General features: G+C 34.9%; 1 protein-coding gene and 1 long non-coding RNA gene across 2 annotated transcripts in view; one reads left to right on the top strand and one right to left on the bottom strand.

Moving 5' to 3' along the window:
* Positions 1-3,299: 3,299 nt before the first annotated feature.
* LOC105344860 (uncharacterized) lies at positions 3,300-4,099 on the bottom strand. Its single transcript, XR_902952.4, has 3 exons — positions 3,966-4,099; positions 3,701-3,787; positions 3,300-3,519 (listed from the first exon to the last, which is right to left on the bottom strand). It is a non-coding gene; the product is annotated as an uncharacterized lncRNA (long non-coding RNA).
* Positions 4,100-11,088: 6,989 nt separating this feature from the next.
* Positions 11,089-14,147, top strand: part of LOC105331196 (multidrug resistance-associated protein 1) — a 28,629-nt gene continuing 25,570 nt past the window's right edge. Inside the window, exons 1-2 of the mRNA XM_034449373.2 lie at positions 11,089-11,297; positions 13,631-13,807. Of these exons, the coding sequence (XP_034305264.2) occupies positions 11,265-11,297; positions 13,631-13,807 (210 nt within the window). The 5' untranslated portion in view covers positions 11,089-11,264. The remainder of the gene's footprint in view (positions 11,298-13,630; positions 13,808-14,147) is intronic.

The following is a 14,147-nucleotide window of genomic DNA, read 5'->3' as shown; positions in this document are numbered from 1 at the left end:
CTTCACGATATGATGCAATTTAACATTCAATACATTATTGTATCATATTATTTTATTCTGTATCATAAATCCTTTGGTAAAAGTTTATATTGTATCAATATAATTTAATTCTGGTTATAACGTGATTTTTGATGGGCTAAAAATTGTTTAATTTAACGTCAAAAACGTATCGATCCGTAAGACGTTACTTCTAAATTTTTTAAAATTTGATGTCATCGTAAAGGACAAATGACGGTTTTTATCTACAACTAAAAAATTACGAAAAATAAATTACAAGTAATGAATTCAATATTTATTAGTTTTATACAATATAAAATGATTTGGGACAGTTTGGGCTTTAAAAACAACGAAGCTTCGAAAATCACTTTCGACTTTTTGACTTATCGTCTGATATTCGACGACATGGATCCTTCGATCATCACTCTGGAAACTACCCAGAAACTGTTACGAGATCAACCTATGTAAATTTGTATGCAAATCCGAGAGTGCATCAACGTATACACTTGCCTTCTGTGCCAAAGGCCCTTCAAAAACTTAATTGCGCATGCTTCATGCACATGTGCAGCAACCGAAACCATCCGCGATGTATGGTGGGAGGAGGTCATCAACCTACATGTATATGACATAAGACTGTCGGCGGACTTCCTCGTTATTCTTTTGGGGCGACGAACTGAAACACCGCTAGAAAGCTCAGCAGCAACATCTTTTCGCATGCTGAATTACAGGCTCCTAAAAAACACTGTAGCCTTATACAATAAGGCATTATCATTTCAATGTATGTGACAATATGAATTATTTACTGGCATGCCCATGCTCTTTTATATATATGTTCGTATATTTATTTATTTATTTACTGATGTTTTGTTTGTGATGTTATAATTTGCTCATCATGATCCTCTACAGAGGGAAATAAATTATGAATGAATGAATTAATTAAGGTCTTCCGTTTCCAACGGAAGACCTTATAGTTTTCGTACGATTTCTTCTTCTTATTATTTTTTTCCACAAATTTTGTGCACGCGATTTCTCGAAAACTATTCGACCGATTTTGATCATTTTTTCACAGAAGATGGGACTTGATGTAAACTTCATACATTTTTGAGATTTTTTCTGTCGTCACTTCCGGTACCGATTTATCGGCCATTTTGCACATTTTCACGACCTATTTTGTGCAGAGCTGATCTCAGAAACTATCAGAGATATGACTATGAACTTTTCAGGATAGGTAGTCTATAGTTTGAAGTTGTGCACTATTATGTTGTTTTACGCCAGTGGCGCCATTTCTTGGAGCTCGCCTGGGCTCGAAAATTGAGTACGAATTTTCATTCAAAATTTTCATACGTTTTCATCTGTATCTTTTTATCAGTTGATATTTTGTTAAGACATATATAACAAAAGTAGTAGATAATTAAACGTTCTTTCCAACAAAATCAATACAAAGGGGCTGGCCCCTTCAATTAGGGGCCAAGACACTCGTAAACTCTATTACAAATAACTTAAAAACGATCAAAATTTTGTAATGCAAGATAGAAGCAAAGTTGTTGATTGTAGCAATATTTATCAGGTAAAATCATTTTCACACCCATTTATGACGTAATTAGGGATTTTAAGGGGCCAAAGTACTTAAACTTTGATGCAATATATCTTGAGAAGGAGACATATTTTGTTAGGCAATGTAGAAAAGAAAATGTTTGCATTGATGATTCTAATCGATTCCACTAATCAAAACTCTAAAGTCTGCCCCCATTAAGGATCTAGAGGGCTGGCCCCTAAAATATTCAATCATTTGTATCTCAAAAATGAACAACAATTTTAGATGGGTGTAAGAACAAAAAATGTTAGTATTCGTGAGACCTTTCGATTGAACTCAAGAAAAAGGGACTGGCCCCTTAAATGAGGGACCAAGACACTCGTAAACTGTATTACAGATAACTTGAAAACAATCAAGATTTCAAATATCTTTGGTACCTAGCCTTTTTACAAAATTGATACCAGCGAGATTTTAGTCACTGTAAGTGATTGAGACACAAACTTTTATAAATGATAGACAATCGATTGAAGATATATTTAACGGGTTTTCTTTTGTCAACCGTCACTTCCGGTACTCACCAGAAGAGTTCAAACAATTTATTTTTTTCACAAGTTTAACTGATTATCTTTGGTGTTTCATCTTCCATGATTAACAGTGGTGTACACTAAACAAATGTATAAAAAAACGTAGCTTTTATTTTCATAAACCTCTTTTGTTCGTCCGTTTTCGGTCTCGAGACAAAAAACCTAGATTCACCAAAATAGCAGATTTGGCAGAGAATATCGATATTTCATCGTATCATATGAAAATAAAATCGGGCGGAAGACCTAATCGTTACTCGTAACGAGATCTAGTATATGATAGTTATTGAATCAAAATATAATACGACATTATGTGAAATTAATTTTAATTATGTGATATGATACTTGTATAAGAATGAAAATAAACTTATCAAATACATCATTGTATAAGATAGTGACATTTTATTTTGTATGGGATTGTGATACAGATCAAATTTCTTAGATTTTAAACTACATTGTAATTGTAATGTATTGCTCTTTTTTTTCCAGTTTACGTGTAACCGTCCAATAAATTAACAGTTAGATTAGTTTAAACAATATTTATTGATATTTCACAATAGCAGGTACATGTACATATATTTGACATAGTGTACAATTAGACTGGGACAAGTCAAAAGGTTTATACAAACCCTCTCTTTAATAAGAGAAAATATGAGAGGTGCAAATTACATGTATGTATGATGGAAAAAAAGAATCAGAAAACTTATTTAACGAGGAAATATCATCCAAAATACATATCAATCAAGAGTAGACATTTTGATATATGCATAATGAATTTGAGATTTGGAATTACAGGTGCGTTATTAACTAGTGAGCTAATCGACGCACGAGCGTATTATCTATGTTTAGAACAATTTAAAGTAATACTTTAAAGGACATCAGTGTATGTAAAACATCTCTATATAAATATATCCTAGATGCTCTTTACATTCTAAGTAAACATTATTAAGTGGAAAGAATGTCAAGGTTACACTAAATACCCTTAAATCGTTTACTGTCGATGATTAGCAGGATATATTGGTAGACATTTGGTTCTTGTATATAAGTATACGTAAAAATAAGTTTAAATTCAAATTTTCGCGAATGCTTACTAAACAACCTGCATTAAAAAAAAACACATTAATTTTGCTCTATGTCTTGAATCATCCAGACAGTATTAAATAAGATGAAAATAATTGGACAACTAGTATTATTTATAAAATTTTATTTATATATGCATTTTAATTCAGAACGCTTTCCATGTACATTTATTTTATTCTTGTTGTTTATGCCATCACGATCGAGAGAGATTCAAACCTGTGTAGGTCTAAAAAAAACCCCAAAAACTGGCATATGTCGCAAGCCCATCATTTACGTGACGACACATTAATTTCTGCGGGGGAATCTCACAGTCTTATACTTCATTACCTTGAAAATAATAAAAGACTGCTTTTAATTAAAAATTTCCTACAAACATTGTGCATTTAAAATCGTCAATATATAAAAACCAGTGAATACTTAAAACAATAAAGATGTAAATGATTATCAAAATCCGTTAGACTGTACTGGTCTATGATTTTTAACATACGATAATAAAATTAATATTTACCTTCAGTTCTCTTAAATTACTCAGCAATCTGTAGATCTCAAAGACCCCCATTACAAATAGTGTTAGGCCAATCATTGTGTAGTTCTCCTTAAAAAGCGCAAGTCAAATTAGAAATTTTGTAATATTTTGTAGCTTAAATTGCATTCGTTTGGTAAAGACCGTGGTATACATGTACAGAGAAAGAAATTAAGGGGTAAAATAAATCTAACACATTCAAAAAGGATGGATGAAATATCAAATAAAACATTTAAATGTAATGGCTTACCAATCGACAAATATCCAAAGACGTTGTCATCAAATGTTTATATAACGGCTTAAAAATTGTGACGTCACAATAAGTATTTAAACATGTTTGACAAAACATGACGTCACAGTAAAGTCGCGACGATGGGCTCATTGTGACGTAAAATAGTGAAGTTTAAATAAACACTAGGCTGGGGCATTAAAATATCCTGCAACATAATATCACATTTTGCGCCTCAAATGAGCTTTATTCGACTAATTTCGCTGCATATCTGCAGTTGAAACCATATCGCCATGGCGTAAACGAAGCAAGAAAGATGACATCACAATGCGGCATTTAAACGTTGGTTAAATGCACGAGGTTATAACGAAGCATTGACCGAATATAGCTTTGGTTTATTAGGTTACCTTTATTCGGTCAATGCAAGGGATAGTTGCAGGATAAAATACAAGAGGTAGTTGCAGAATAAAATATTTCACTGGATTTAAAATGTTTTGAATTTCATTAAAAAAATTGAATTTAGATCTTTAAAGAACGTTTTAGAAGATGCTGAATATTTTTTTATGATTCTTAATAATTTTTAAATTGTGAAACGTGAGACCATTAATACTTGAACTTCAGTTCTACTCCCATGCACTCTTATGCTTCATAAAAAATCATGAATAACTTACAGAAACTTGATGTATTAAAATTAATTGTAACATAAAAGGGATATTTATGATTTGAGCCTAAATTAAATGGCCTTTCAAATGAACATCATCATTTTACTGCGATTCTTTGTACAAATATACGTGTGAAGTTTTTCATAATTTTCATTTTGATTCAAGAGCCCACATTTTAGAGATATGATGTCATAACCTTTTCCCGCCATTTTAACATAAAACAGCTTGCATGTTTTCAAGCCGTATTTCTTTCAGAAAACGTTGAGAGCATGCTTGAACAAACAAAATCTTTTCATCAGAAATGTATCTCTCTAAGACTAACATGTAGCCAAAAAATTTTCCTCAAAATGTCGCTCATATTTATCATTCGAAAAAGATAAGAAAAAAGTCAATTTTAGACTGATTTTAATTATGAAAATAACGTAACTTTTGACGTCCTAATTATAATGCCAGTGACTGCAAATCAATCAAATAAATAGGTGAAAAATATATCTTATATCAACTCTTCTAAAAAGTAACAGAACAATTTACTGTATCTGAAACACTTTTTAAAAAATGGCGAATTATGGAGGCCAAATTGGACTCATATATCATATATAGTTCTTAACATAATTTTTATCGGTCTGTATTTCTATATCATGACAAACATTATGCGGTCACTGTTGTCTTTCTAAGGGGGGATTAGAGTAAATTATTTCAGGTATAAATAAAAAGTTTATAAATTCTAGGCAGTAGTATTTAAAAAAAATCTACCACAGCCCTTATATAATAATCATAAAAAGATACATTTGCTGAGTTTGACATTTAGTGATTCATCTCCCCACAAAAGTATAATATTATGTGTCTATAATAATTTTCATGTGTACATTTGGTTCATATAGGGTTTGAAAACACTCCATTAGGTATATTTGTTACATACAAACAAAAATCATAAAGGTCTCGATACACATTCCTTCTGAAGAGATTGCAGTTATGTCTGAGTTTGAAATAGTACAAGTATATTGGTATGTTTTTTTTTAAAGAAGCGTATTTTCAGAACATATATAAAGAGGACATCTTATCTCACCCTTTCAAAATTAAACGATGCTATGTGCCATATTCTCTTTTGAGAAGTGGACAAGCATAGCCTACAGGTAGTTCTCGGACATAAACCCGGGGAATATACTTCAGAATTATTTTTTTTCTTTACTACATTTTTACATTTTCCTTTACTCAGTTTTATTTTTTTGTACCCCTGAGAAGGACATTTCATGTAATCTAATTGTTAGCTGATGATCTTTTTCCACAGACATTACTTCGTTCGAACACTCTACCACTTCTTTCATGGCACATGCAGCAGCTTCGTGGGGAGTGTGCAAGTCTGTTAAACCACATGGATTTAACCTGTTTGGGAGAGACTTTTGAGAAAATGCCCTATATATACGTGTTAGCTGACGAGATAGGTAACAATTTCAAATTATTCTCTTTTGAGAAGTGGACAGGCATAGCCTACATCCACGTGGATGTATGTAATGTATTAGAGAGAGAGTAAGAAACACGTCTGTATGGTTTGCTAACTATTTATTAAGTGAAGTGATATTTCATATGATAACAGATGTCGGGATTGTACATAGATTTACCCGTGAGAACATGGGCAGTCAGAGAGCGCTTAATAGCTTGAATATAAACACATAAATAAACACATCTCAGGAGTCGGTTCTAAATGTTTGGACATTACATCCCTCCCTTTCTTCAGAATGGAGCACATGTTTAAAATAAAATTCATTAGACCTAATTCAGTATTGCAATTTTTTCTTGTTTGATTGAAACACAAAAGTTTATTCAGAATATCACCGTCCTTTCTAAATACTACACTAAAACTAATACATATCTAAGTATGTTTATAATTGAGGGGATTATTATGCCCCTTTACATCTATTAGAGCACTATTTACACAAGTAGTCTTCTAGGTACGATGGTGGTTTGCGTACGCGTGTTGACCGTCTAGGTTCCTGCTGTGCCGGCGGCTGCGGGTTAATGACGTCTTCACACAGGTCATCTGAGGTCTCAGCTGGCTTATCGCATTCCGTGTTAATCTTCTTATAGAACGACGCGTCTCTGGTTATTTCTTTATCTTCTGTTTTCGCAGTAATCATGGACCCATGTTGTTTAATTACTGTGTACGGCTGTGGATTGTACGGAGTTGATAATTTATCCGTTTTCCGTTGTTTGACCAGGACTTGATCTCCTATCTGTAATTTATGTTGTGTTGCCTTTCGTTTTTCATCAGCATATTGTTTCATTTGTTCTTTTCGTTTCCAGTCATTGTCTTGGATTACTTTCTTATTCACTGCTGGCGGGATGATCTCTGGAACACGAGTTTTTAATTTTCGTCCTAGCAGCAATTCTGCTGGAGTCGCGTTGGTAGTGGAATGAGGTGTGGCTCTATAATTTCTTAGGAAGTTGTAAAGTTCTTGTTTCCAGCTCCGATGTTCGCTATGTGCTGCTCTTATTGCCTTTCCTATAGTCCTCATAAATCTCTCTGCTTCTCCGTTCGCTTGAGGCCACAACGGGGTTATTTTTCGATGCTTGAATCCTAGATGGTTAGCAAATTCTTTAAATTCGGATCCATTGAAAGGTGGACCATTGTCGGTTTTAACGACGTCTGGGATTCCAAATAAAGCAAATACGCTATCGAGTTTTGGTAACACTGCTTTTGCAGAGATTTTAGACAGAATTTCTATGACAGGATATCTTGAGTAATCGTCGATCACAACCATCAGGTACGATCCATTCGGAAATGGTCCACAGAAGTCCATACTCACTTCTGACCATGGTCGTGTTGGTAGCGGTGACATTTTCAGTGGCTCGCAATGCCTTCCAGGAACAGATGCTTGGCACGGGATACATCGCTTACAAAATTCTTCAACCTTTTTGTCTATGTTGACAAACCAAACCTTTTCGCGGAGGAGTTGTTTGGTTCTCACGATTCCCTGATGACCCTCATGCGCTAATTGTATTACGGTATGTTGTAATGTTTCTGGGATGATGATCCTGTTTTCGACCAGTAGGACACAATCGTTCCCATCTTGATAAACGGTCATCTCGTTTTTTCTGCGTATTAAAGTGTCAATTACTTTGTATTTGAATAAACATGGTGACATTTGTTTTCTATTTTTGATCGCATCAATAACATGTTGAAGTGCCGAATCCTTACGTGTTTCTTCGGCGATTTTCTCTAAAGTGAGTGCTTTTGGGACTGCATTTTCTGTAACGTAGTTTACATACTCTTCTGCAATGCTTGATAGTTCTGGTGTCGATCGTTTACATGGATGTCTCGACATGTAATCTGCTGCATTTGATTTCCCCGGTTTATACTGAACTGTAAAGCTGTATGGTTGAAGCTTTAGTCTCCATCGTTCGATCCTTGCTGGGGGTTTTGAATTTGGGTTGTTGAAGATGGACTCTAGCGGTTTATGGTCACTAATGATTTTAAATTGGTTTCCAAACAAGTATAAATGAAAATGTTCACAGCCCCAAACAACAGCTAATGCTTCTCTTTCAGTTTGGGAGTATCTTGTTTCAACATCATTTAGCGCTCGGCTCCCGTATGATATGACTTTCCCATCTTGAGTTAATAACGCTCCTAATCCTAAGGGACTAGCGTCTACAATCATTACAGTTTGTTTTGTTGCATCAAAGTAAGCCATTACTTTGTCACTTGTGAGATCACGTTTGAGTGTCTCAAACGATTCCTGTTGATTCCTTCCCCACTCAAAATTAACATTGTTTTTGGTGAGGTCCCTCAATGGTGCTGTAATGGTTGAATAATTTGGTATGAATCTCCCGACATAGTTGGTCATGCCCAGGAAACTTCTTACCTCGCTTACATTCTTGGGAATTTCCGCTGTCTTTATAGCATCAACCTTCCGTGGATCTGCTGATATTCCATTGGCACTAAACACGTATCCATAGAACTCAAGCTGTGACTTGTTGAATTCACACTTATCCTTATTCAATGTTAGATTTCTTTCAGATAGCCTCTTGAATACAGCTTCCAGGTTTTTGTCATGCTCGAGCTGATTTTCTCCAAACACAATTATATCATCACTGATGTTGCGGACACCACGCAGTCCTTCCAACGCAGTACTGAGTGTATTCTGAAATACTTCAGCAGCGGACGAAATTCCAAAGCTGAGTCGCTTGTATCGACGCAATCCTACATGAGTAAAGAATGTTGTGATATTGCGTGATTCCGGATGTAACTCGAGTTGATGATAGCCTGCATTAAGATCAAGCTTGGAAAACACTTTAGCACCGTTAAGATCCAAGATCATGTCGTCAATTGTTGGGGTTACGTGCCTTTCCCGCTGAATGGCTGTGTTCGCTTTACGCATGTCAACACAAAGTCTAATTTCACCAGGCTTTTTGGGTTTTGGTGCGACAACAATTGGTGACACCCACGGTGTTGGTCCTTCTACTTTTTCGATTATGTCAAGCGCTTCTAACTTCTTTAGTTCTTGTTCTACCTGTTTTCGAACATGGAAGGGTATTCGTCTATGAGGTTGCGTTACTGGTTGTATGTTTCTGTCGATGTGGAGTTGAATTTGTTTATTCTTTAGTTTTCCGATTCCATCAAACACTGATGGGTACTTTTTACACAGTTTCTCAATTTTGTTTTCGCATACGGTGGTCGCAATTCTTGGTACAATCTGCATCTCGATGCACGTATCGTATCCTAGTATGCAGCCATAATTTCCTTTGGCAACATAAACTTCAGCTGTTCCGATTTTCTTGTCATTTTCAATCGTTGCTGTGAATTTTCCAATCATTTCAAGCTTTGTATTTGATCCATACGCAAAAACAGGATTATTGGCTTTCCTCAGTTTTACTTTACCCCTTATTTTCTCAAATGTTTTCTCGTCAATTGCGTTGATGCTTGAGCCTGTGTCAACAAGTACTGTCACGGGGATTCCGTTGATTTCAACTTTTATTTGTGGTTGCTTATATACAGAGTTAATCTGACCCAGACCAAAAACGTATTCTTCAGATTCACTTTCGGAGTCACTGTACTTGGCGGCTTTATCGAGTTGTTTGATTGATTTAGAAGTAGAATGGGGTTTCTTCTTTGATTGACACACTGAAGCATAGTGATCAGGCTTATGACATGAATTGCATGTTTTACCTCGGGCGGGGCATCTTCCATTCCGGTGAGGATATGATCCTCCACAAAAATAGCACTTGTCATTTGGTCGTGCGTCCTTGTGATGCGGCGTTCTGTGTTTCTTCTCCAGGAATTTGGGTGCGTTTCTGCGTTTCCTTATCGCATTGACATCATTTGTGGATTTGTCCGATTTCTCAATTTCGCTTGCTTGTCTGTCTGAGATTTCCATAGATCGCGCTAGCTTCAGTAAATCGTTCAGACTCATGTCTTCCCTTAATGCACGTCTCCTCAACCTCGTTGAGTTGCATCCCTGAATGATTTGAGACTTCAACTCCTTGTCATTTGCGGCGAATTCGCATGTTAATGATAATTGCCTAAGCCTAGTGTGAAACGTATCTATGCTCTCCCCTGCTTCCTGTTTCGCCTGTCTAAACTTATAAATTTCGAATTCTGCATTCTTGTTTGGCGCAAAGTACTCCGTAAGTTTGGCTACAGCGGTGTCGTAGTCGTCTCCGGTGTCGGGTAGAGTTTCAAAAATTTCATTCACTTCCTCTCCAGCATAGTGTAGAAGTAACGCTCTTTGTCTCGGTTTGTCGTTTTTAACGCCCATTGCGAGAATAAGATTGTCTAGTCTTAACTTCCACTTTTTCCAACGAATGTCAGGTGCATTTTCATGCACAGAAAACGGTGGGAAACTTGGTAATGATGACATGATGAATATACCACAAGTGTTCTACACGGTAGTACTAAATGTCCAAGTATCACCAAGGCATCCTCGTCGCCATTGTAATGTATTAGAGAGAGAGTAAGAAACACGTCTGTATGGTTTGCTAACTATTTATTAAGTGAAGTGATATTTCATATGATAACAGATGTCGGGATTGTACATAGATTTACCCGTGAGAACATGGGCAGTCAGAGAGCGCTTAATAGCTTGAATATAAACACATAAATAAACACATCTCAGGAGTCGGTTCTAAATGTTTGGACATTACAATGTAGGCCATGCCTGTTCACTTCTCAAAAGAGAATATTGACAAATATCATTTTCTCCGAATATTTTAATTGTTAAGATACAATAATTGTAAATACAAACTGTTTTTTCCTCTTTAGTGAAAACAATTACCGGTTTGATATCTACACCCAATTCGTGGATGCTAGACTATGCCTGTCCACATCTCAAACAGCTGTCAAAAGAGATTACTATATATGCCTGAATCAGTATTATACATGTACAGACAGTAACACAAAGATTTAAGTTTCCATGTACATGTAGTACACGTACGTACGTGACTGGAAAACGGGAACATGGGGGAAACGTACGGGAGAGTTATCTTTTCCTGAATTCGCTCTTTGGTATATTCTTAGCGATGAAGCAACAACTGTCGGCAAAGTAGCGGAAAAAGTACACGTTCTCTAACCCTTTGTATTGACATTGTATTATGCAATACGCTAGTTATTTAAAAGACGGCACTTGAATTCTTCATTATCTGCAGAATTCCGTGAGGGTTCGGAATGGAGGACTTCTGCAATGGATCAGTTGTATGGGTAAGTTTTCATTGGGTGCACAGCTTTTCTCGAAGTACGGATGTACATAAATCTATGCGTGTAATAGAAGTAAAACATAGAGCAAGTGTAGAGGGTAAACCCCCCCCCCCCCCCCCCAAAAAAAAAAAAAAAATGATCAAATTTGATTTAAAGGAGTTATTTGGTGGTATCAACGTGATATATGTCTGTGTATAGCTTAAAAAAAAATGCAAATTATGTTGGCATCAGATTAAATATATATATTTATCTTGGGCAGTTATAATTCATGTATATTATTCATATTATGAAAAAAAATGTTTCTATTGCTAATGGAATATGAAACTATACAATATTGAGAAACACAACTTAATTGACACAACATAAGTGTAGTTAACTATACAAGCTCAATGTATAAACTACACCCTCACAGTAGTTGAATATTGAGAACATTGACCTGGATTCAGTCATAAATTTCATGATCAGATTTACTTGATTCAAGTCTGTAAATGTAATTTCATGTATTGGTGTGGTATTTCATTTTGTATTACTAATGCATTTTACATTCCTTGTTTCCTCAATCATTGAACCCTGAGGTTCTCTTCATTGGACACTACAGTTATTAGTCTTTAAACAAATTTTGTAAATTTTGATATGCTTGGTGGATTTGCTTCAATAAATAGGTTAGGATATTTGGTGGGAAACCTAATACATCTCTATAAAAGGTTGATGTATGCATAAATGATGAATCTCTGTGGATATGATAATGGCCAGATAAAGTTTTGTGAAATCGGTTTTCATTATGCATAACCCAAAAAGATTATATACACATTTATTTTATATTAGTCACAAGAGTTAATTGAAAAAAAAATTGAAACACCTGCATTTATGCCAACTTTTAAATGGCTATAGAGAGTATTTGAGGTGGGGGGGGGGGGGGGGGGGGGGGAGGGTAGATACAGGGTTGTCTCTTAGACTCGGGGGGGTGGGGGGGGGGGGGGAGGAAATCCCCTGATTAATTGATGTAATTACCTAGCTATTTTTGCATTTCAAACACAATCTAGCTAAAAGTTAGACCCCCAGACCCCCTTCTACTTTTTTATTTCTTCCTTCTACTTCACTTTTTTAGAGACAACCCTGTAGATATCTGGACCTTTTATAACAGTAGTTAATGTATTTATACAGATAAGAAAATATCACATACCTCATCATAAAAGACAGAGGTCATCTTAATATAATTTCTGATGAAAGAAGTATGAATAGGCTAGTGATTATTGATAAATAATAAAACTAATTTTTTTTAAATAAATTTGAGTGGACAATAGTATTTTCTTTACTTTTTTTCTGATTTATAAATCAAAACAATTTAAAGTATGAAAACAGAATGGGAATATAACAGATGCATTTGTATGCTAATGATAAAACAACTATTTATAGATCATAGAACAAAAATCAAAGCATGTTGGTACACTTCATATGTCGTAAAAAAAGAAATTTGAAAAAAGGATGAAAGAAAAAAAAAAATTGCAACGAAGTTTCACCTGATTTTGCCAAAATAAAACTTTTAATAATTAACAACCATATTCTAGGACCTTGGCTCCTGTTTGGAAGTTCAAAATCCATACATTAAATATTGCTATTTAAAAAAATAAAATCTGTGTAACAGATGCTGATTGAATGTAAATAAAAAAAAAAATTCAAGATATCATATTTTGCTGTATATTGTGCTGATATAAGAGGAATTTATGGGGGTTTTTTGGTGTTGATTGCTAATTTTGACAAGTGTTATGATGCATGAATGATATTAATCCAGGAATTTTTGAAAAGAGCAGGGGGTCATGAATCATTGGTTGTCATCATACTGGCATTTTGCACAACCCTTTACACATTCCATTTGCTACCACATCTCTTGTGCACAAAATGACTGTTAGGAAGACCTGGAAACTTTGAAAGAAAAAAAAATTGCCTGCTTTTCTCAGATTGATACATGAATTCACTCTCTTTTTTATTTCTGTATAGATATAACTTTCCAAGTCTTCGTATGAATGAATCATTTTTGTGTGCCATATTTTCTTTATTTTCCATCTCCATTTTCTCCCTTAAATTGCTCATTTGACATTTTTTTGAACAAGGTAGGTCTTACCGTATATCCGGAAATTTTCGTTATTATCTAATTTTGCTCATTTTGCAATCTCTTTAAATCGCAAATAATTGAATACGCAGAAATTATATACCGGTACTGTATCATTTTTTATGAGAAACTTTTTAAATCGCAAAAAATGACACACGAGAGAGTGTGTGTGTTAATATACATGTAGTTAATATAATGCATATATATGTAAATGTACATTTTTCAGGATACCAATCTTACTTGGAGAAATAGCTGGCCACAGTTTACAGAATGTTTCCAGAACACTGTTCTTATATGGGTGGCAAGTGGCTGGCTCTGGGTTACCTCCCCTTTCTATCTGCTATACCTGATGAGACAAAGGAATGACCCCAACCCCGTAACAACCAAGTTTGTCTTCAAAGTAGTAAGTGGTAGCTTCTTGGTGATTGTAACAAATTGTTATTATCACCACATGTATTATATGATATTTCATGTCAGCTGTTACATTGCATATTTCCTTGATTATAATGTCATATTGTATGAAGTACAGACAAGTGACTTTCTACACCTGCATATTTCCCACAGCCGTTTCTTTTTTTAATGTATAGAGCAATTCAAATGCTTTTGGTAAGTTAATAACTATTCACCATTATCAGAAACCACTTCATTGTACAGGTAATTCAGGTGAGATAGCTGGTTAATTCATTGCCATTTTTAGATTAAAAAAATACATAAAGTTAAGACGAATTATCCTAGATATAGAA

This window comes from Magallana gigas, chromosome 5 (assembly GCF_963853765.1).
Source record: "Magallana gigas chromosome 5, xbMagGiga1.1, whole genome shotgun sequence".
In the NCBI taxonomy this organism is placed as follows: domain Eukaryota; kingdom Metazoa; phylum Mollusca; class Bivalvia; order Ostreida; family Ostreidae; genus Magallana; species Magallana gigas.
Note: the sequence above shows the minus strand (reverse complement) of the source record. Positions and strands in the feature narration are given on the sequence as shown.